Raw genomic sequence first — 24,316 nt, forward strand, 5'->3', positions numbered from 1 at the left:
TTCCCCTTTTCGAGCCCTTGCCTAGGCGAAGGGGGGCTCGCTTGAGCGAGAGTCTCTCGCCTGAGCGAGACCCTTCAGCCTGAGCGAGGTGCTGGGCGAGACAGGGCCTGTGTGATTGTTTTCTTGACTTGAATGGTACATGTTTGGCTTGAATTTAAGTATTGTGATGAGAGTATGAGATAAATGAGTATGCATGTGTGAAGTAAATCATGAGTTGTGAGTAATGGGTTGATACAAACATAGCATGATAATTGTATGAGATGATTCATGAAATTGAAATGATGAGTTTGGCATGAGTTCGACATGAGACATGAAAGGGTTGGTATCAATGTGGCATGGTAATGATATGAGATGGAGTTCCATATTCCGGGTTCGAGAATAATGAGTTGGCATGGTTTGGATGGGAATACGAAAGAGGTGAATTATGAGAAACTATATGAGATGTATATGTATATATTTGTGTGTATGCATGCTGAATATGTTTGATTGATTAAGAAAGCTTGGTCCGTGTCAGTGCGTAATTCCTTAGGGTCTCTAGGTGAGAGTCCCAGGGTCGTGTTTTAGTGGTCGGGACGTAATTCCATGACCCCTATTAGTGGGTGTCCATGGTGGTGCCCCATCTGTATAACTAGGTAAGGATTCAAGGTAAGGTTGCATCCTGACACTCTAAGGAGTCAGTTAGTCTCACCTAGAGTGGACTCACTCTTGTGGTGAGAGTAGCAGGAGGTCCGAAATTCATTAAGGGCTAACCTTGTGGTGAGGGAAAATTGTTCATTGTAACACTTGTAACACATAGCTCGGGGGTGAGCAGCTCGGGGGTGAACAGAGGTATCCACCACAAGTGCAAGCATCCGTTGAATCCGACCAGGTTATATGTATTCGGATGAGTCGAGTGGTAGTGTATTGCTTGGAAGGTCGTAACATGCTTGTGTGATGTATGTATAATGGACTGTAAATATGTATCTTACTTCATTGATGAAATGGTTTTGGCTCTAGCTTACCCTTTGCTTGTTTGATTGTCTTGTGTGTGGTTCTTCTCTTTTGCGATGATCATCAAATCATTGATGTGAGCAGAAGCGAGAGGTTCTCGCGGTCAACAGGGGAATGGTGACTCCGCTGCGTAGCCTGCCTGGGCTAGATCCTGATCCATGATCTTTCTTTTAGGGCCACGACCCATGTAGCATCTGTCCTTTACATTTCAGTTACATATTTTGAAGTTACATGTTAAAGTTAATGTTACATTTCAGTTAGACACGTCACTTAAAAGTTAATGGTGTCTGTTCTGGAGGACAAATTTCATGCATTAATAAAGTATAGGGATGAATTTTGTATGAACTTTGAGGGAGGGATGAATTCTATTTTCGCATGTAAGTACATGGACTAAAATCATACTTATTCCTATAATATATTTATATATAATATAATATTACTTATCATAAGATAATAATATATATTATAAGTAACGACGATGATAATATATACTTAAAATGCACGAATTGAGAACATCAATGAATTGAAACAATGCACCGATTCAAAACACCAGAAACTGAAGCAGAAGCAGTCTCAACGTTGAACAAGAATGAAATCAGTGACAAACTTGAAGAATCTGGATAGGTGAAGAAAAAGTTCTAGATATCTTAGAGAAAGTGAACAGAGAAACGAGAGAAAAAAATGAACAATGAACTGAACTGTTTTATTTCTGTAACACACTTTGAATCATAGATACAATGTCTATTTATAGATGTAGTCTTCTGTTAGATGTAATTGAAACTGGCAGCTATACATAACAGAAAGAAAAGAATGTTGTTGTACAATAATAAGAGACTTACATTTCTAAAATGCAAATGTAACCTATACAAGTCAACTATAGTATACTATCAGTTTTGTAACTAGAAAGGAGTTTGTGTTACGTAGCTAGAATGGAGTTGTTCGTTTGTAGCTAGAATGGAGTGTTTAATTAACGATCCATATTTCCCATGCTTTCATTTCCGATCTTGAGTAAGATTTTGATTACCTTAATAACAAAGACTAAAAGGTTGAGCAAGTAGAAAGGTGTACATGAAAACATGGAAAAAAAATTAAGGTTGGGGACACGAGGATAAATGTTTCAGAAAGAAAAATCAGTCTACAAAATCTGTCTCGCATCGTTTTACACATCCTTGTTTCAAATAGAAAACCAGGGTCAGTAAAACTTAAGGCTGCTGCTGGTACTGCCACAAAGAGGTCGATGATTGAATGTAGTTTTATAGTTTTACAAGAAGAAAATATGAAACTTGGCTTCAATCTGAGCCCAACTACATGGATAACCAACAATGTCGAAGATGGTAACAACATGATTGGGCAGAAGTCATGCTTTTCAATGCACTGTAATCTATGTTAACAGAAGAACTATTTGATTGGTAAAGATGCCGAGGCAGCTCCTGCTTCTGCTATTAAGGAAATAGGTTGACGTGCCTCGAGGCAGGCACCTATATCAAATGGAAGCAACTCAGAACCATCAAAAATAAGATTTACTCCAGGAAGGATTGCTTCTTTACTATCACTTTCATCCGTTTCAGCTTTTAATGGGTTGGCTTGAGTACCTTCTTCAAAGGGCCTTGTAGGAGCTTCGAAAATAGGAGCTAAGGAATAAGATCTGCAAGAACCATCAAAAACACTTGTTTCTGAGAATTTGAATCATAAGGGAACCCAAATTATGACAAAGATCAACAGATGGAAGGTGATTATACCAGGTTTTAGTATTTCAGTGTCTTGGGGGGTTTTTATAAAACTTCATTCTAATTTTAAACTATTCGGACCGTATACCCTCACATACTAAAAAAATATAGATAGAAAAATAGCGTATACCAATGCAACATAATGCCACTGAAAAGTTATAAATGCAAGAACGTATATTGGTTGCCGTGGTAGAGCTTCTAAGGGGCGGAAAAAGTGAGAACGGTCTAAGATTAGGGATAAAATTATATGTAGTCAGTCCCTACCACTGTCGCCATGCATGATATGATACACAAACATCTAGGATATTTTATTCACCTTCACTTCACACCACTGCAGCTAAAATTGTGTTTTTAATTTAGAATATATCAACAAATTTTTACAGTCATTGCACTAGATTACAAAGCCAGGTGATTATTTATGATGAAAAAACTGATTGTTTCAATCCAAAATAGAAAACTCCATTCATTAATAAGAAAGGCTGTCTTGGTTCATAAACATTCTAGGATTCCTACATTTATTCTCTAATATAAATTTTGACTGCTCAAAGTCCCGGAACTTTTTCTCCTATAACACTTTTAGTCCGTACTGTTAAGCAACAACAACATTGGCAGTCCAATGATTAGCCATGTCATCAAATTTGGTAGGATAGCCTATAGAGTGATGCTTTAGCATTCTTATTCTTGAAAAAGGTTTTTTGGTAAACCATGTTTTTTAATCTCATATATTTGTCATTTAGGATTTAGAAAGAATTCAATGTTTAGAAGTTAACAAACCTAAGAATGCTGCCATCAAAGCTTAAAACTTCAGTTCGGCAGCGGTGTCGATTAGCAAGTTTTAGCCTTTGATGCTGACTCGAGGCCCCTGAAATTGGAGAAGAAGGGTCCATGAGTGGATTCCACTTTCCACTAGCATAATTCATTAGTTGTCGTGGGGATCCCTTGGCTTTCTTCTTCTGGTAAAGAACCTTCGCCGCAGGACCTGTTGCTTGATACTCAGCACACATGTCATGCAAGTTTTTCCTTAACCTTTGCATTGCATCATGGTGTTCTTCAAATGAGCCAGATTGAAGTAATTCAGATGAAACAACCCTTTGACATATATTACTACACAACTTTGGACTGAATAACGGAATCCCAAATTCAACACTCAACGGGACCCATTCATATTTCTCTTCTTCAGGCGTGAACTGGCCTGATTCCTGTCCAATAAATAATTTCAGCAGGCGAATATACCCAATTGTCCATAGTTCCATCTTTTCAGCCAAATCAGCCAAGACAGAATCCAGTTTTGAACCTTCACATATTCCTAGCTCTTTTCCAACAGAGGTAATTGATCCATCAATGTTCGTTAAGGGCAGAGGGATATCCATTGTAGTCATCTTTCCAAATTCATCAAGGTCAAACCTACTTAGAGGCTGTACCAGCACAGCTGAATGTTTAAGAAGTGAATTTAAACAATGGAGGAGTATACTTCCCTTTACTAAATTTCCTTCATGCTTCCCTCCCAACCCTCCTATTGCGGAACCATCCCAAGACCATATGAGAGCTTTCTCACAACCAGCCAATGGAGCAGGAAGAAAGCGCAGACATTGTCCTTTCATCAGAACAACTGAAATAGGGCCACTACCTACAGTTGAATATAATACCAATTTCATCCAAGGAGTCATAAAAGAATACGAGAGCGGACCAAAATGAACTAAACTTGTGGATCCAGGAAGAACTGAGGAATGAGGAAGAGGTACTATGGACACAACTACATCATAGTCACGAACAAACAATCGATCAAGGGTTGCTGGAGCAAGTGAAGCCAAGCTTTCACAGCGGAGAATGTCTACACGATATTTCTTAATTTTTTTCGACCTTTCTTTACCAACATCGGCCTCTTCAACAACTAGTTCCTCATCATTCTGAAGATTTCCATCTTCACTGCCTTCATCCTGTACATGACTATCATCATCATCATCATCATCAAAAGGAACAGAACAGGTTTCGCTAACCTTATTGCTAGGTGTAGCTTCAGTGGAAGCAGTTTGCGCTGAATTCTCTGAAACTGAACTCAATCTATCACAATCATTCTTCCCAGCTTCCGTAATACCAGAGTCTCCATATTTGTTAGTCGGAGATATTTCTGATAATGGAGAACTAGACTCGTCATTTTCTAACGTAGTCTTCCCAGCTTCTGTAATACCAGAGTCTCCATTAGTTGGAGAGATTTCCGATAATGGAGAACTAGACTCATCATTTTCTAACGTGGCTTCTTCCTGTACATGACTATCATCATCATCATCATCATCATCATCAGGAATAGAACAGGTTTCACTAACCATATTACTAGGAGTAGCTTCAGTGGAAGCAGGCTGTACTGAATTCTCTAAAACTGAACTCAATATATCACAATCATTCTTCCCAGCTTCCGTAATACCAGAGTCTTCATATTTGTCAGTCGGAGATATTTCCGATAATGGAGAACTAGACTCGTCATTTTCTAACGTAGCCAGGTCCATCTTATCTTCACCAACTTTTGCATCACAAGCAACTCCACCAGATTGTAGACATTCTAATACACAACGCAAGCTAAATGCATGATTAGCAAATTCCTGTAGCTCTCCCTCAAATTTCGCACCTTCCAGAGTGCTAAGATCCTTGCAAAGATCAGCAATGACAGCATGATCCAATTTCCCCGCTTCATAGAGTGTAACAGCATGAGATTTCAGGCCTGACAAAGTTCAGGAAGAATGATTTTGGTTAATAGCAATATACAAAAAGAAAAAAAAATCTCAGACACAGAAGACAAGAGGCAAACATATTAAAAATGAATAGACTAAAAAATATTCGCATCTTAGACATAAACTAAACACATGGATTATTCAAAAATTCTTAAATTGGAGAACACAAACATTGCACTGAATACTGTGTTTGAATACAACGGATCTAAGTTTATATAGACTCATTATATTTATTATGCATGAATAGCGTATATTTTGTTACCTCAAAAATAAAGATCACGTGTCTATAATAATAAGAAAAATATATTATTCTTATTTTCTACAATAATGAATAGACCTAAGAAAATTTTACAGCTTAAAAATACAACTCAAACACAATCACATTTGTTTCTCAGAAATAGGACTAGAGGGAGCAATATTTATATACTTTCTTACTTATTATAGATATATTTCTTTTTATTTATATCATTTAGAACTTTTATTATTATTAGTTAGCTTATTATATTATATATTATGATCAACATATTTTGTATTACTATCCTTTAGAATATTTCTAATTACTTAGCTTATTAAATTGATAATTTATTCTTGTAACCAAGTTCAACATCTATGCACCAACTTTGGGGAGGGGGACTTTACAGTTGTATGTTTACTTTTGGAATTAATTTTCAAGATCAAAATATTCTGATTTTATCCTATTTGATTGCTATTTTGTGTGCGAACCAAATCTCTCTAATTTGACTTTATCACCCTCTATTTACTTTCCTTTCTGAATGAATTATGTAATTGAACAACGCTGACTATATATGTATCTTCTTTTGTTCCCCAGCAGTCCCAAAAACCACCAAAAGTAACAAGAGTTTGAGAAAAATATAAAAGTAATTTGTATAATTATTTCCTTAATCTGATTCAAATATACATGATATTTATATAAGTAGATATGGAAGGTTACAACAACTTGTAACTGAAAGCTAACTGAAACGAGCAGACAAATTAACCCGAGGAAAAAGTATATAATACAACAAAGCTAAGAATAACAGCTTGTGGATACACTAACAAACATCAGTAGTATAATAACAATAATAAAAAAACAATTCAAAAAGCTCCAATAAATGAATTTAAGCTTTAGAAAATAATGAAGGTATATACCTGGCGAAACAGAACCCATCATAAGATACGATGTTATAGTAGCATCAACTATGAAAGCAACACGTGTATAGGAAGAATGAGGACCATAAGCATCGCCTTGATTGTTATTACTATCAGTGAGCATATTATCAAAACCATGACTAGCAGTAGACGCATCTTCATCACTGCCTGCACTTTTAGGAGACCCAGGTATGTTTGCATCTTGGAGAATAGATGCTGGATCAATTACTTTTGTTGCCCATCCCAATCTACATACAAAAGACGCAGCAGCCTGCAGTTGTGACAAGTCAGCCTGTAGGGTTGCTGCCAATTCAGCAACAGATGCATTTTCATTTGAAACAACAAACACTGCATATAGTAGCCTAGATGAAAAAGATATGGTGTTACTTATTCCACTTTATGGAAACAGCATCTAAAAACAAAAGGATGGCAAGACCGGAAAGAAGGCATTACTCTTCTATAGGATCTTCATAAGACTGCTCCCTGTTGGAAACGAAACCTTCGAGCCTGGAAACTGAATCACCGCCAAAAGTATAAACATTGATGAAGGAGAGTGCAACAGATGTTGAAAACTATTTGTATGGACTACAGTATAGAGTCTGTTTTACATAAGTTTATTACAATAAATACAAAGAATTATTGGATATTTTATTTCTATATAGATGATGTAGGATTCTTCCAAGGGGAAACGCCACAGAGATTTGGCACCAATGAGCCGTGAGCATACCATACAAGAAAGACAAGATACTACCTCCAACTCAAGGAAGATTAATCCCAAGATTTCGCCCATATTTTCTTTATTATAAATACAGCCCCTATGTGTATTTTCTACACAAGGAAGATTAATCCCAAACCTAGTTTCACTATATTTAATAACACTTATTTGTGACAATTAGGTTGCTCTTCTTCATATTAGTTCTAATCCTATCTTTCATGAGAGGACCAAACACATTGAGATTGACTATTATTTCATCCGACAAAAAATTGTATCTGAAGACATCAGGACTGAGTTTGTTAACTTAAGTGATCAGTTATGAGATATTTTCAAGTCTTTACGGGGACAGAGAAATGACTATATTTGTAACAAGCTTAGTACATACAATTTGTATGCACTAGCTTGAAGGGGGTATTAGATTATTAGATATCTTAGATACATATCTTATGTTTATCTCTTATCTTCAGTTACTTTGTTATTATTCTTTATTGTATTTTGGGCTTATCCCATATTTCCTTTATTATAAATACAGTACTCTATGTGTATTTTCTACGCAAGGGAGATTAATCCCATACAATTTTTACTATATTCAATATATCTCAAAGGAAGTATGCATTGGATTGGAGAAAAATGGGTTGATGAACTCAAAATTTGTTGACACATCCATGGATTTCAATACCATACTCCTACCTAATAAGAGGGGCCTTTCTCAGGTACTGAGAAGTACAGAAGATTAGTTGGAAAATTGAACTATCTTATTGTTGCTCGTCTTGACATTTCCTTTGCAGTCAACGTGGTGAGTCAATTTCGCAATTCCCCGTGTGCAAATCATTGGAATCCATTCATGCGTATAAAAAAGTATATTAAAGGATCTCCTAGAAAAGGTTTGCTATATTGTCACAATAACCATACTAAAGTCTGTTATTTAGATGTTGATTGGGCATGATCTTCTTATATATGGTCACAACAACCATACTAAAGTTGTCTATAACTGATTGGGCATGATCTCTTTCTTATAGAAGGTCTACATCTGGAAATTGTGTCGTTGTTGGTGGTAACTTTATTTCTTGGAAGTGCAACAAACGTGTTGTGACAAGATCTAGTACAGAAGCAGATATAGAGCTATGCCCTTAGCCACTTGTGAACTTGTTTAACATAAACAATTACTTAAAGGGTTATAATTTGGAGATGTCTCTCAAATAACACTTATATGTGACAATCAGGTTGCTCTTCATATTAGTTCTAATTCTCTCTTTTATGAAAAGGACCAAACACACTGAAGTTGACTATCAGTTTATTCGAGAAAATATTGTATTTGTAGACATCAAGAGTGAGTTTGTTAACTCATGTGGTCAATTAGGAAATATTTTCATTAAATCTTTACGGAGAGACCTAAAATTGATTATATTTGTAACAAGTTTGGTACACATGACTTATATGCACTAGCTTGAGGGGGGTGTTAGATATTGTTAAGATATTATTAGATATTGTTAGTTACAATATCTTGCGTTAGTTACAATATTATATGTATCTAGGCTTAGTCCAAATTTTCCTGTACAATTCTTCAATATAAATACATTGCCTATGTGTATGTTCTACACAAGGGAATTAATCCTATAACTAGTTTTTCTCTATTTTCACAATATGCAATGATATTTTGGAAGAAAAGCCTAGAAAGCAAAAAAAATAGAATCAAACTTTAACTCAAGACAGACCTTTAAAGCGATCATCAGGATACACAGGAACATCAAAATAGATCAATCCTCGACCATAAAGACCCTTTACAACATCACCATCAAACAAGATAAATGAATTTGCTTCCTCCTTACAAAGTTTATCTATCATGGCCATTTCCTCTTCTGAAAGTTTCTATAAAGGCAAAAGAAAACAAATGAAAAAAATAAAGTAAATACCTAAACTACATCTTATTTCCAATAAGCACAATGGACATTATTGCAAATGAACCCTCCTGCATTAACAAGGGTGAAATGCAGACCGTACCTTAAATTCTTCCAAAGTAAAGTTCACCAAACAAACACCCCACCAAGGTTCAATAGGAAAATCCACAGGCTGTGTAGGTAAAAGTTCTTTTGCAATTGACTTGTTCAACTTCCACATGATTTTCTGAATACCCAAAAGAGGCATTGACAAGTAAGGAAAGAAGGTAATGAAATCATTATCCAGTTTAAGGCAAGGGGCAGCAAGATCTTGGATATGACATGAGGAAAAATTTTAAAGTCTCTAATCAAAGGCATATAATTCAGAAGTGTCAAATGAGGATAAGGTATATTATTCAGTTTGACATCTCTAGAATTAACACCTTGCCTGCTTACACCAAGTCTTTAAAGGTAATTTCAACACCACTATTGGAACAGATACCAAAATAATCACAGAAATGCATACAATATCATGACGTAAAATAAAAGAATCAAAAGTACATTTCTGTATACAATTTTGAAAAATCTATCAAGTACCTTAGATCTGCACTTGTTCATTATATCAATAAATTCATTCCTCCCAATTCCTGTAAGCCTTAAAGCATCAGCTGCACTAAAATTCGGGATGCTGTCATAAGGTTGCTCTGCACATAATTAAGACATGCAGGAAACTTTTATGCCGGCTCACTTGCAAGCAAATATTTATTATTTTGCACATTAATTAAGCTATAGCACACAATCAAAAAAGTGAACAACAGTAGATGGAGTTCTTTGATTATTAGAGTATGTACTTAGCTATACTATAAATGTAAAAATTGAAATGCGTAGTCAGAGCAGTTAGCTATTGGTAACAGTTACCTCTTGTAACCTTTCCAGTAAACGCTGTTAGTTATCTCATATGTTTTAAGAAGTTAGCTATAAATACTAATGTATGCTTCTCTATTCAATATCTTAATACAATGAATACCATTCAGTTTGTTAAACAGCTCCCTCTTGTTCAATTCATTTTACATGGTATCTAGAGTGAGATCCTAGACATTATAATAATTAGAAAAATATACAAATATGGTTAAATATATTAAGTAAAAGATAAAATGGTTTGTTAGTTATAATTTAAAAGATTTATTAGATTATGGTAAGAGATAATGGAATATTTTTAGATATGTATAGTTAAAATAATATTTAATGGAATATTTTAAAATATAATATATAATAGAGATCATATATATAATATGTTATGAGAATATACATATATATTTATATAGATATAATATAATTAAGTTTCTGAAGACTTATTTGAATGAGATATGGGGTGTGATTTGTTACTAAAATCATAATAAGTTTATCATAGTATGTTGTCTGGTAGGAGGTAAAACTGGTTTCCTAGGCTAAACGTTACCCGTAAGTAAAGCGAACAGGGTGAGAGTTGAAGCATTCGAATAATTTAGTATTCAAATTCAGAAGTTTCAAGCGATTTAGAGAGTGAAACGTGAGGAGTTCTTTGAATGAGGAAAGTGAGTTAGTTGAAGATTAAAAAGGGTTAGATTAAACTTTGTAGTATCCAAGTGAGGGGAGCTAACTGCTTTAGTTGTTTTAATTGTTTCAACATGTTTTAACTTGTTTAAATGTGTTTTTGTATCTTATTGTGAATTTGTGAATATATAACGAATTTTGGTGGTGTATTGATGTTGTGTGAGAAACCTTGTATGGGCAGGGGATGATTGTTCACATGTATGTGTGGTGACTCAGCGAAAGGTGGTGAACGGTAACTCTGTGTAGTTATACCAAAGGTGAACTTTGCCTAGGTCGCTCCCGAGTAGAGTGGTAGGAAGTGGCACCTGCGAGCTTTGCCCACAAGACTCTTGAGGAGTGGGTGAAGTGGAGTTGTTAGCAACCTGCATGCAAGAGTTATAACTCAGTTTCCTGACACTGAGATCACTAATGGTTGTACTGTTGATATGATAATGTGGTTGAGTGAGACAATAGGTTTTGTATGTATTTTTATGATAAGTTGTTTCAGTTTATTATTTTTATTGAAAAGTATTTTCAAACTTATAATATGGTGAAAACTATGGTTATAACAGATATTGTTTACGTTAGTTCACCCTTCTCTTTTGGTGGTTGTGGTTTCCACCTGCAATGATCGTATTTTTATAGCAAATGATAGTACAAGTGCTGAGGAAGATGCACAGTAGGGATGAGAAATGACGGTTTTATATTTTTGAAGCAACAAGATATGTATTTTTCTGTACATTCGTGAATAAAGTGTTTTCTGTTTATGTTATACAATGGTATCAAAAATTTTAGTTACTTATATTTTCGATATATGTGTGAGATAATATTACTTTTGTATCACCCTAGTCGGGGTGTTACATTTAGAGCTATTTCTTCAATGAAAATTGTCATGAATCATTGCAATGTTTATTTTGTTCTTTATGTCTCTAATTCTATCCATTCTCCTATAGAACTGATTTTCACTGATCTTTGAGGATCTTCTCAAATGATCTCTTATGTAGGATACAAATATTAGGTCTCTTTCTTTGATGCTTATTCACGGTTCACTTGGATATTTCCTATAAAGTCTAAAGTCAAAACATTTCATGTTTTCAAACGATTAAATCACTAGTTGAATTACAACTTCATTCAAAAATAGAAAATGTCCAATCAGATTGGGGTGAAGAATATCGACCTTTTACAAATTTTTTGGCCAGTCATGGTATTAATCATAGACTCAATTGTCCACATACACATCATCCATCTCTAATGCATAACCTTTTGGGTCTAATTTTGTATTTGTTCGAACACCAATTGTTAACCCATAATTCATCCTTCATTTTTTCTTACTCATTTGGGAAATAGGTTTGAGTGAGGTGTGAATAGTGGATTTGATAACACTACACAGTTAAGCATCAATCTTTATCCATTGTTCATGGTGTTTTGGAGGAAAAGATTTAGAAGTAGTAGTGAGACGAGATTTGTAGCTCAACCCACTTAACCATAACCAGATTTTGGAAGTCCAAGTGAAATAGTTAGACTCACCCATCTCAATACTAACAATATGGCTAGAAAATATGGGAGAATATGTTCTAGAGGTTGATGTGGTGTTGGAAAAGATTTGTTTTTTGGAAAGCTAGGAAAAAGTTGATGAAAAAAAATTTAAGATGGAAAAGTAGATCAAACCACCAAATGAACTCCTATAGATCTGCCACCACAAGGGTAGGAGCACACGGAGGATGAGAAAACTCTCCACCAAGGGTTTCCCTTTACAAAGGGCCAATGCTTAATTAACAATAACCACAAAGCTAACTCTTTCCTATCCTTCTTTCCCTATTTATATCTTATCAAAACCCTCAAATTAGATGATGAATATTCTAAATATCCTAACTAACTCACTAATATTCTAACTAATCTCGCCTTCTCCTTATATCCTAACAAAGATAAAAGTAAATGTTACAGATACTATTCATATGGTAGTCAAGAATTTGGTTAAGATGGCGTGACTTCCAAAACAAAACACTCAATTGCAAGCTACATGCAGTAATATTAATCAGGTCTCATATTAAGAGATGATGCATTAGAAAATTGAAATAAGTAAAAAGTTACCATTTTTCATAACTTCAAAAATCATATCACAATAATATCTGAAAGGTGATAGTCTCATTACACGGCAAATATAATCTGCCAGATGATACGGAAATAGCTGCAAGTGGAAAACCAAGAATATTATATGGAGATGAATATTGTAAGATAGATAATAGTTGAGAGAGAATTTCTTTTCAGAAAATATTTTTCTACCCAGCTGAAATCAGTAATACATGTGTGTTCATACACTGTACTCTAACCAAGTGGGAATTAGAGTCCACAGCTCTCAAGGTCGGACTAACTGAGAATTAGTTAGAGTCTACTGCTCAAAGTGTAAACTACAGATGATATGGAAACAGCTACTATACTATTATTGTACAAAGAGTAAGCAAAAAGAAACAAACTAAAAGTACTACAATACATTAAAAAAAAAGAAAGTAAAGCATGAGCTCAATGCTTAATATCCAGGTTATGAATTTCTTGTCTTATTGGTGTATGGTTATTACCCCTTTTACTCTATTTGAAAAAAAACTTGCTTATAAAACAAATGCCCGACATCCAAGAAGTGGTATGTAGTAGTTATATCTGGCATCCAACTATACAGATGAGATCTGTTCTTTACAAAATGACAAGTATGATTAAACTATTTATTATTATAAAAAAAAAAATTGATTCTAATACAAAAGAGAAACAAAATCCAATTTTAATTAAAATGTTGCAATTTTTATTTTAAAGCACTAAAATTTCAATTTTCTCCCATCAACATCTTTAACAACAAAGTTTTCTAATCATTGATCATGTACACACGGTAGAATTTGATAGACAGTATCAGAATAAGGTAGCATTTAGTGCAAGACATACAGCAAGATTCTTCCGCAAGTATCGCATCATATCTTCATAATATTCGCTTTCTTTACAAACTTTACGAGCAAAACAACTATTCCATTGGAGTCTCTTCTTTATGCAACTTTCAGTTATCCTGCACAAAATTTGGATGGCCAACAAAAAAAAGAAAAGGCAATATTATAATTGTCATATCGAAAACAAATAATTACTTATACAGTACTATCCATGTGGTTTGGACATGTGCAAAGAAGACCACCAATAAAACCAGTGAGGAGAGTCAATTGCATGGTTTTTAAAGCTGTGAAAGGGGTAGAAGGAGACCAAAAATGGCATACGAGAACATTGTTAAAAAGAATCTTGAAGTTAATAAAAGAAGTTAGGAACATGTCCCACCAGGCATAATCTTGGGATCTAGTGCCAAACATAACAAGTTTATCAGCACATTGATTACCCTCTCTAAAAAATATGCAAAAAATGAATAACATAGTATTACTGTTTACAAAAACAATTCAGCCATCTACTACAAAATTCCAATGAATAATAGAAGTATGGGATCAAGCTTGAATAACAAACTGCAAGTCTCACAACCGAAGGATTAGTCAAAATCTTTGGAGACAGCAACTTCTATAGCCTGAATCACACCCACCTCCTCAGTATATAAAGCATAATGAGAACCAAGATATGAAGAGAAATAACCCACAATGGAAGCATGATAAATACCCCATAACCATATACATCAGGTGAACCTTTAGTCGTCCCATTCATATTGCATTTAAACCAATCATTCTCACTAGTTTGATGAGTACAAGACTTTCTTTGTTGTTATATAGTATTATGTCATCAGGATAATTGTATATCCTTGTGTATAATTTTAGTACTATCAACATAGCCTTATTTTTTTTCCTCTCCACAAAGATTATGTACTTCAATGGAGACACGACCCTTGAAATAAATAGATTTTAGAATACTGTGTCTATCTACTAAAAATATATTTCTAAATGAGAATTTTAACCCTCAAAATTTATCAGAGCATAGATCATGGTTTTAACACTAAAGGCACAATACCCAAAAAAAATAAAATGCCCCTCGTTACAACAAAAAAATACTTATTTTATTCTACTCTACAGTTATTTAAGAAATACTGGGTTGATATAATGATGTCCTTCAACAGATTGATTATTCCGCTCAAACAACTAAGTCTTTATTATCTAAAAGGGCGTAAGACATACTTGAAAATTAAAGGGTCCTGAATAGCATACTAACTCAACAGAATGGTATACATACAAAAGTTTTATAGAGTGGTTAGCTCAATACATTCACTACAATGACGGAACTTGTAATGAGTAGCTCCACCTTAAAACACACATGGCGTATAAAGGATGAAACTGTTTGAATCATGTCTTTCTATTTAACAAGCTTGCAGAAAATACTGTATAATACAAGTTCATAGTTATTTCTAGTAAATTATAACAGAAAGTATGCAATTTAGCTTCACGATTACTATGCGTGTTTTTTTAAGCCTTTAAACTTATTTAAAATACAATGAAGAACTGAGGGAATCACAAGAAAAGTCACCCTAACCTTCTGTGCCATTCTTCTTTAGAAGAAAGAATAACTTGAATCCTCTTTGGAAGGTTCTCCCACGTACATTCTTCCTTAATCGCTTTTTGCAATAATTGTTCCTCAACTGTCACGGGAGCACGCTGCATTTTTTCACTTCCCAGACGCCACAAAAGTCAACAGAACACGAACAGCGGGTGAAACTGCAAAATTGAAACCAATTAAAGCAAATCATACAACGCAAAACAAAGATCAAACAAGATCCGAAACGAGTATTCAGGTTTACTGTGAAAGCCAGAGCGAATGATCAGAACCTGAATAATTGAATTCAAGTGCGTTTAGCTAATTGAAGTTCTCGGGAAGACACTGTTGAGTTTTTTTTTTTTTTTTTTTTTGCGCGAGATCGGGCACAAGAGAATTTATTTGTTAATTTGGTGGAAATTGAGAGTATTTAGACAGATATCATGGTTTTCCTTCTTAAACATCATAACAATCGCTGTCTGCACGTTACATTTCCATTGAGTTTCTGACCTACCCCTTTTGGACAAGTTTGGGATACTACATAATTGCATAAAAGAGTATACATTTTTTATATTTTTTAATTAGATTTAAAACTACTTTAGTACAAAAATAAATTTATTACATAATTTATAGTTTATAGTTTTTATTTTATAAAATTATTTAAATTTTATGATACAAAATGGTTTAATTGAGTTTTAAATTTATCGTAAATTTGTATATTTTTAATTAAGTATTATTGATTTTTTAATGAATATCTAAATTTTCTATATTTTTCAATTCAATTTTTTTATTTAATTTGTTTATTAGTTAAATTATCTTGCTATGTCATTTTCTTATTTTCATGTATTCACAAATGTAAAATTTTGTATATGCAATATTGTTTATGTACAAAATAAATAATAATCGTCGCAATTGGAATCGTAATGCGAAGGCGAACCGAAAAACAAAACGAGTTTAAAAAAAGATTTGGGAGTCGCCATCATAGTTATTCTGAAAAACTATAGAAAACCATAAGACAAGTTTGCGAAAAACTAGATTTTGGATCCGGGAGTCGGTTACGCGTAGGGAAGGTGTTAGCACCCTACAGCGCCCGCCCGAAGGCGGTACCTTTAACTAAAAATGCAAAGTTGATGTGATTTTCAAAATATTAATTTTCCCCAAAAATAACAAGACAAAACTGTTAAAAGAAAATTTTTTTTTTTTTTAATTTTTGGGACCGACAAGAATTGACCTTGGTCCTACGTATTCTCATTAAAGATGAGAAATCAGGGTTACGTAGTTCTTTAAAAGATATTTGCAAAACAATTGAGAAAAAGATTTGATTTCTTTTAGAGGTGAACCTGACAAGGACTGGCCTTGCTCCTACGTATCTCACAATGGAGAATCAAGGATCATGTAGTTCTAAAAAAAGACTCTTTGTTTGAAATGTTGATGTTTTTCTATTTTGAAAATTTTATATTCTTTGCGTATTTTTGAATTACTTGAAAATATGTGTCACACGACGCGAGCAGGTCAGAGAGACACTAAAAGAGAAAGAAAAATATTTTTTTTGTATTTTTGAAAATCAGTGTCACACTGTGCGGGCGACCGGACAAACACAATAAAGCAAAAAGAACATTTTTCATATTTTTATATATTTTATTTTTTTGTAATTTTTTTTATATTTTAAAAATATTTTTGTTTTATTTTTTTTAGAAAATTATAAAGGTAGAGTTCAATATAAAGAAAAGGATAAAAGTGGAAAAACAAAACGTGAGGGTGCATGGATAATGTGTGAGGTGCATGAAGTAAACATAAAACATAGGCCCAAAACAAGATAAACATAAACAAGGGTGCAAGGTTATCAATTATGGTGGTGCACGAAGTAAAACATGAAACAAGGGTGGCAGGGGTGCGAGGTTAGTAAATATCAAGGGTACTCGCAGATAAAATAAAAACAGGGTGTGAGATAAAGAAAAAAGGGGGTGCGCAGAGTAAAGTATGAAACAAGTGTGGCAGGGGTGCAAGTTTAGTAAATATCAGGGGTACTCGCAGCAAAAATTAAAACATGGGTGCAAGACAAAGGAAAAAAGGGGGTGCACAGAGTAAGACCTGAAACAATACACAAAAAGGTGAGAATATTAAAAATGGTGGTGCATGAAGTTAATGGGAGCAGATTTAAACCTAAACCCAAAAATAACTCTTAAATATAGAAAGCAAAACCCTAAAGAGCATTTCTTCTCCTTCACACCAACCCTCACTCACGCCAAACAACTTCATTCCCTCACAGCACCAACAAAACGACACCTACCTGCGCTGCACCCGTTCCGGCAGGCCAGGGACGCCGGCGACGACGCCGACCACCACTCACCGGCGACACATCTCTTTCTTCCTTTTTCTCCAACGCGCGAGATCCTTTCTCCTTCCTCTGTTGCAAGAAAAAAAAATGAAACCAACCCCATTGTGTGCTCCGTCACGCCTCCATAGCCGATCAAGACTGAGAGCTCGTCGCCCCGCCGTGACCAGGCGGAGACACCTCCGGCGACACCAACTTCCACTAGGGACGTCGATGGCTTTATCTCCTTCTCACTGTTTTCTGTTTTTGATTTGTGTTGGGTGGTTATGGGAAATGAATTTGGGTGTTTCGCTACATCCGTGGCTTGAGGGTGATGAATGATGGTGTAGGTGGAAGATGAAGATGATTGGGTTATGTTCGTGTGTTGGTATGGTGTTCGTGTTTAGTGCAGCGGGATTGGAATCGGATGGTGCGAGATTAGAATGGAGAAGGCAGGGATAAATGGAGGGAATGTGTGGCTATGGGGTTTGGTTGGGAAGTCAGTGAACAAAATGAGTGAAGGTGTTGTTTTTCATCTTGCACGAATGAGAAACTGAGTGAAGAGGGTGAAGGTCCCTAAATGAAAGGACTCTGATGATACTAGTTGTGCCTCTGCTATGTTCCTTTCCCACCTCGAGACGTGGGATAAGGCTGAAAGCAGATGTTGCTTCCTGCTCCTTCCTTCTCCAGTCATCATGACCATGGCCAGCTAGCCATCAGAGACCTTGCGTTAACCTCTTGGTCTTCTATTTTTTTTTCATTTTTTTTTCTTAAATAATAAAAAGTAAAAAAAGGAAAATAAAGAAAATTGTAAATAAAATAAAAATAAATAAAATAAGATTACAACGAAAAAAAATAATAAATAAAATAAAATAAAATAAAACAAAATATAAATATAAAACAAAAAATAAAAATAATAATAAAAATAGAATAGTAATAATAATAAAATAAAAATAAAAATAAAAAAATAAAATAAAAGTAAAATAAGATGAAAAGAAAAAACAAAATACATTATAACCCGAACAAAATTGGGTGTTGACAGCTGCCCATCTTTACTTAGATTTTATTAGATAATATGAAAATGTGACATTTTCAAATTATCGCAGTAAAAGATAAGTAAAGATAAAGACACTAATTTTGTCCGGATTCTCAACAGGAAAAAATGAGTAAAAACCGATTCAAACGGGTTTGACGACGAATGTCGTGAAAAGGGTCACGATTTGGAAAGTAAAAAAAGACTCAACCATTCCATAGGAGAGGGTCTTAACGTGACAAAAATCAATGACCATTCCATTGGAGAGGGCCTTGATGTGAAGAAAGAAATCAATACCATTCCATCGGAGAGGGCCTTGATGTAAACATAAGAAAATCAATGACCATTCCATCGGAGAGGGCCTTGATGTAAACATAAGAAAATCAACGACCATTCCATCGGAGAGGGCCTTGATGTAAACATAAGCAAATCAATGACCATTCCATCAGAGAAGGCCTTGATGTAAACATAAGAAAATCAATGACCATTCCATCGGAGAGGGCCTTGATGTAAAGAAAGAAATCAATTACCATTCCATCGGAGAGGGTCTTGATGTAAAGAAAGAAATCAATGACCATTCCATTGGGGAGGGTCTTGCTGTAACAAAGAAATCAATGACCATTCCATTGGAGAGGGCCTTGATGTAAACATAAGAAAATTAATGACCATTCCATCGGAGAGGGCCTTGATGTAAACATAAGAAAATCAATGACCATTCCATCGGAGAGGGCCTTGATGTAAACATAAGAAAATCAATGACCATTCCATCGGAGAGGGCTTTGATGTAAACATAAGAAAATCAATGACCATTCCATCGGAGAGGGCCTTGATGTAAAGAAAGAAATCAATGACCATTCCATCAGAGAGGGTCTTGATGAAAAGAAAGAAATCAATGACCATTCCATCGGAGAGGGTCTTGATGTAAAGAAAGAAAACAATGACCATTCCATCGGAGAGGGCCTTGATAAAAAAAAAGATCTGGACTTGACCAATCCCAAGGAGAGGGCCTTGATGAAGAAAAAAAAAAGGATCTGAACTTGACCAATCCCAAGGAGAGGGTTGTTGTCCGAAAGGAGAACACATGAGTTGACCATTCCTAAGGAGAGGGTCGCGAGATAGGCTTAGCGGGCCAAGTGAGATGGGCTTTGTGGGCCAGATTAAGCTAGGATTGGAGGCCAAAATGAAACTGGACTTGGTGGGCCAGTACGAATTTGGGCTTGGCAAACCAGTACGAAACTAGGTTTGTTGGGCCAATACGAAATTGGGCTTGGTGGGCTAGTACAAAACTGGGCTTGATGGGCCAGTACGGGACTGGGCTTGGTGGGCCAAACAAGACTGGGCTTGGTGGGCCAGTACGAAACTGGGCTTGGCGGGCCAGACAAAAATGGGCTTGGTGGGCCAGTACGAAACTGGGCTTGATGGGCCAGACAAAACTAGGCTTGATGGGCTAGTACGGAACTGGGCTTGGTGGGCCAGGCAAAACTGGGCTTGGTGGTTAGTACGAAATTGGGCTTGGTGGGCCAAACAAAACTGGGCTTGATGGGCCAAACAAAACTGGGTTTGATGGGCCAGTATGGAACTGGGCTTAGAGGATATATAGGTCTTTGAAGATGATCCTCAATTTGAGAAATCTCAAGACGATTTTTGTAGATTGATTCCTTCAAAAGAAACAATGGTTGAAGATGTATGATGCATGAAAATGTTCGCTTGTTCATGATGTCAAGGTTTTTGCTTTTCGAATCTGGTGTCAATACACGACATGATGATATGACATGCAAATGGTTATGCATGATAGAAAGCATGTTTTCTTATTTTTAAGCACAAGGGATCAAAACATTATTGTAGATATCAAGATCCTGAAATGTATGAATGCATGATGAAAAACTTGTTATGCTCTACCTTTTGAAAATTTTTGCTAGAGTCAATTGTTCTCTTTTCAATCATCAAACTCATTGTTGTGGAGATATGTAGGATGAAAATCAACCTATTTTGAAATGGAGTAATGATTGCAAGAGATAGTTGACAAGGCGTTTAAACATTGTTAGCCATGTTTTCAAAGAGAAGAAACAAGTTGTTGAAACTTTGACAGAATGTTGAAACCCCAACTTAATAAGGAGAAAAACAAGATGTAGAACCTTGGCAAAGCGTAGGAACCCTAACTTAGACAAGAGAGACAAGATGTCGAAACCTTAGTGCAGGGATCAGGGTGTCGTAACCCCGATATGCATCAGAAACAAGGTGTCAAAACCTTGGTACAGGGATCAAGGTGTCGTAACCTCGATATACAGGAGAAATAAGGCATCATAACCTTGGTGCAGGGATCAGGGTGTTGTAACCCCGATATGCATCACAAACAAGGTGTCAAAACCTTGGTGCAGGGATCAAGGTGTCGTAACCTCAATATGCAGGAGAAATTGAATGCCCGATGAAAACAATGTTGGTTGTGTTTTGTCATTTGATTATTCTATGCAAGTATGAGCCAACTGTTTCATTTGCAATCATCAAACTCATATTTATTTTCAATATTTCATGAATAGCGAGGAATGTCACATTTATCGAGGTCTAACATCTGAAATGAGTATATCTTTGACTTTCTCTTTTATGATATTAGTGCATGCATGTTTGAATTCACAAGTGAATGAAAGCTAGAAATGTTTGGGAAGAGTTTGAAAGAGACTGAGATAGTCGTGCGGGCACATTGTCTCCACACACCCTTCAAAGGAGAAGCAATATGTGAACACAAGAATCCCAAAAATTGCCCCAATTATGGTGTAGGAGAAAAAGGGTATAAGGATATTGATCAATGAATGTTAGGGTGAGATATTCACGCGAAACCCACGAAACTACCCCAGTTTTGGTATACACAAAACATTTTGATCAAACAATGGGTTTTATTTCAGAAGATGGGGATTTATAAGCATTGGAGGTGATAAATTCATGTGAGACTCACAAAACTGCCCCAATTTTGGTGTTTGGAGAAGAATTTGAATGAACGAGGGATGTTGTTTCAAAAGAGGTAGTGGAAATGGAAAGGATTGGGTGAAAAGGATTGCCCTAGTTGGTTTATTTTTCTTTCACTTGCCTTCGGTCATATTAGGGTGTTCCCTTCTTCATGAGACATTATTTTTCTTTCATTTTTTTTCACTTTTGAAATCAACTCTTTGGTCTGATCAATTTATTGAAAAACTTTTTTTTTATTTCTTTTGAAGCATTATCTAAACAACATGTATGAAATTTCTGATGGCTTGGAAGGGGTTGGGTGAGATGACAAGGACTGACTAGGGAGCTGACCCAATTTGATTTAGTCTCAGGGCACCAAGTATGTTTGGGCTTGCCCCAGCTATTGATGACATGAAGAAAATGATATGGACTTCAAAAGTTGGCCCAACTTGAGAGTATGGATTGGCTTCAGGGTACAAAATGTGTTTGACTTCCCCATTTATTGATGAAAGGGTTAGACAAATTAAGAGGAATTCAAAGATTTCTCTGATTTGAGGACCTAGATTGACACACAGATTGTGTTTGATCTGTCCCAGTTATAGTAAGGCATGAAGAGGTTGAAATGTGGTAGGGACCCTAGACGTTGCCTCTAGTGTAACCATGATGGTTAGGGTGAAATTGCCTTATCTTGGGATAAATGACAAGTCATTTGAATGGTGAAATGAAGCAACTGTCTAGTTTGGATTTTAGAGCAAAAGGTTGGACAATTGTATGAAATTGTTGGATAAGTTTAGGCTGAGAGTAGAGGATATGGTAGGAAATGAAGATGAAATCCATGAAAAGGGTGAGAATGAAACAACGAAGGAGGATGCCCCTTATCTAATTGATTAACCAGGCTTATCAAAAACTGTCTGAATCACTGAAAGCAAATCTCAAAACCTATTTTTCAATTTTTATTTTTCCTCCCGTTTTTTGGATTATGGACAAACCTTTTAGCACGTCAAAATGATTTCCATGAATTAAACTTTTTGAAAGGTACCAACAATCAGTTTTGGATCTGTGTGGGCTTTATTATGCTTGTATCATGGTCAAGGCTAAGGGTATGAAAGCAAATGTGGATAGTAAAAACTCAAAAAGATGTGATGGTATTTTGGAACAATGATCTTTGAATAATGTTGCATCATAAATTCATTTGCCTCTTATGTGTTCACCATTTCTTCTCTTTTTTTTTGTTTCTTCTTGATATAACCAAATCATCATCATCATATTTTTTTTGTCTTTTTCAAACTTTTTGATTCTGATGGATTTTTTTATTGGTGAACATTTTGTCAAACAAAAGTGCAAACCATCAATGTGAGGTGACCCTTGTTCAAGGTAATTTGAAAGAAATATATTTGCTCTTTTAAGTCTCAAAGGGGTAACAAAGGATCACATTTTGTGTTTTATGATAAAGAAACATGGCCACACATCATTTCCAAAATATGATTATTTTCTCTTTCAAGAAATTTTAACTCAAGAAAAAAATTGGTTCATGTTAAAGTTTGTCCCTTGCTTTTATTCTTTTTTTATTCTTTTTTTTTTGCCTAAACCACCCTTTCAGGTTTTTAGACTAGCAAACATTTTTTTTTATTTTTATTTTCATGCTAAGAGATTTGCTTCGCAGTCTATCCAGGCCAGTGTGCCCCTTTTATGTTGATCCTCCATGAAATTCAAAATGTATGCTTTATGGATGAAAAAAGGATGAGTTTGAAAATCTCATGTTATGCAGATTAGACAAATGCTTCAAAAGATATGATATCAAACATTATTTATTCATTCATTTGACCAAAGCATTTTTTTTTGCCAAAACTGCCTTTTTTGGTTTTCAGTCTAACAAACTTTATTTTCTTCTTTTTGCATTTTCCTTTTTTTTAATGAATTTTTTTTTTGTCTCGATGGATTCAAGGACCACCCAACAAGTGTAGACAAGGATAAACTTAGAAAATCTACCAACTCTAAGGGTTTATGTTTATCAACTTGGGTAATGCCAATGTTGATAGGGCAAATCCTTCATTGTAGGGAAGCCGAAGGATGGACTGTTTCAAACCATGTGCACACGAACGTCTCAAAAGAAAATGTCAAGTCGTTATTCTTGATTAAACATTTGACCCCAGAAAAGCGTGAGACCTCATTATTTTCTTTTTTTTTTCAAGAAGTGAATTTGATGATTTGCGAGAAAAACAAGTGACTCAAAATGTAACAACCTTTTTTATTTCCTTCCTCTCTTTTGCAGAGTCTGTTTATTCATATGAGGTGAGATGCATGATATGGATTAAAAAAAACTATGTACATGCCACTATGACTAAAAACAACAATTGCAACGCAAGTTTGTGCCCAAGAGGCACTTACTCACTTGTATGTCAATGCAATTAAAGAGTACCATGCATGATATGCAACTAATTGAAAAAACCTACATGAGATGTAATGCATGTGCCTCAAGAGGCATTTATTCCCATGATATGATGATGAAATGTGATACAAGTATTTGGAAACATCATGCATGATATGCAGAGTGACATAATGAAATGCATGTTTATGCCTCAAGAGGCGCTTATTTTCATGAGATGTGATGTATGATATAAAAATGCTATGCGTGATTGCGCCTAAATAGGCACTTATTCACATGTACATTAAGCACACAAACAGATGATGATTAAAGCAGGCAATCTCCCTTTGTGCTTAATAGAGGTTTGGCGCTTAAGGTCTAGGGTGAAGTACATGCGCTCACCGGGATGGT

General features: G+C 35.2%; 1 protein-coding gene across 4 annotated transcripts; it reads right to left on the bottom strand.

Moving 5' to 3' along the window:
* Positions 1 to 2,078: 2,078 nt before the first annotated feature.
* LOC114186871 lies at positions 2,079 to 15,762 on the bottom strand. 4 transcript variants are annotated; one of them, XM_028074918.1, is made up of 11 exons: positions 15,547 to 15,762; positions 15,254 to 15,435; positions 13,688 to 13,805; positions 12,848 to 12,944; positions 9,782 to 9,888; positions 9,309 to 9,431; positions 9,023 to 9,176; positions 7,046 to 7,106; positions 6,593 to 6,954; positions 3,492 to 5,433; positions 2,079 to 2,635 (listed from the first exon to the last, which is right to left on the bottom strand). In XM_028074918.1, the coding sequence occupies exons 2-11, from the start codon at positions 15,379 to 15,381 to the stop codon at positions 2,389 to 2,391; spliced, it is 3,339 nt and encodes a 1,112-aa protein (XP_027930719.1). In that variant the 5' UTR covers positions 15,382 to 15,435; positions 15,547 to 15,762; the 3' UTR covers positions 2,079 to 2,388. The 4 variants fall into 4 exon arrangements, with proteins under 4 accessions (XP_027930719.1, XP_027930720.1, XP_027930721.1 ...); XM_028074919.1 differs by having other exon boundaries at positions 15,519 to 15,762; XM_028074920.1 differs by lacking the exons at positions 13,688 to 13,805; positions 15,254 to 15,435; positions 15,547 to 15,762 and adding an exon at positions 10,946 to 11,139.
* Between the last annotated feature and the right edge of the window lie 8,554 nt (positions 15,763 to 24,316).

Source organism: Vigna unguiculata, chromosome 6, assembly GCF_004118075.2.
Source record: "Vigna unguiculata cultivar IT97K-499-35 chromosome 6, ASM411807v1, whole genome shotgun sequence".
NCBI lineage: Eukaryota > Viridiplantae > Streptophyta > Magnoliopsida > Fabales > Fabaceae > Vigna > Vigna unguiculata.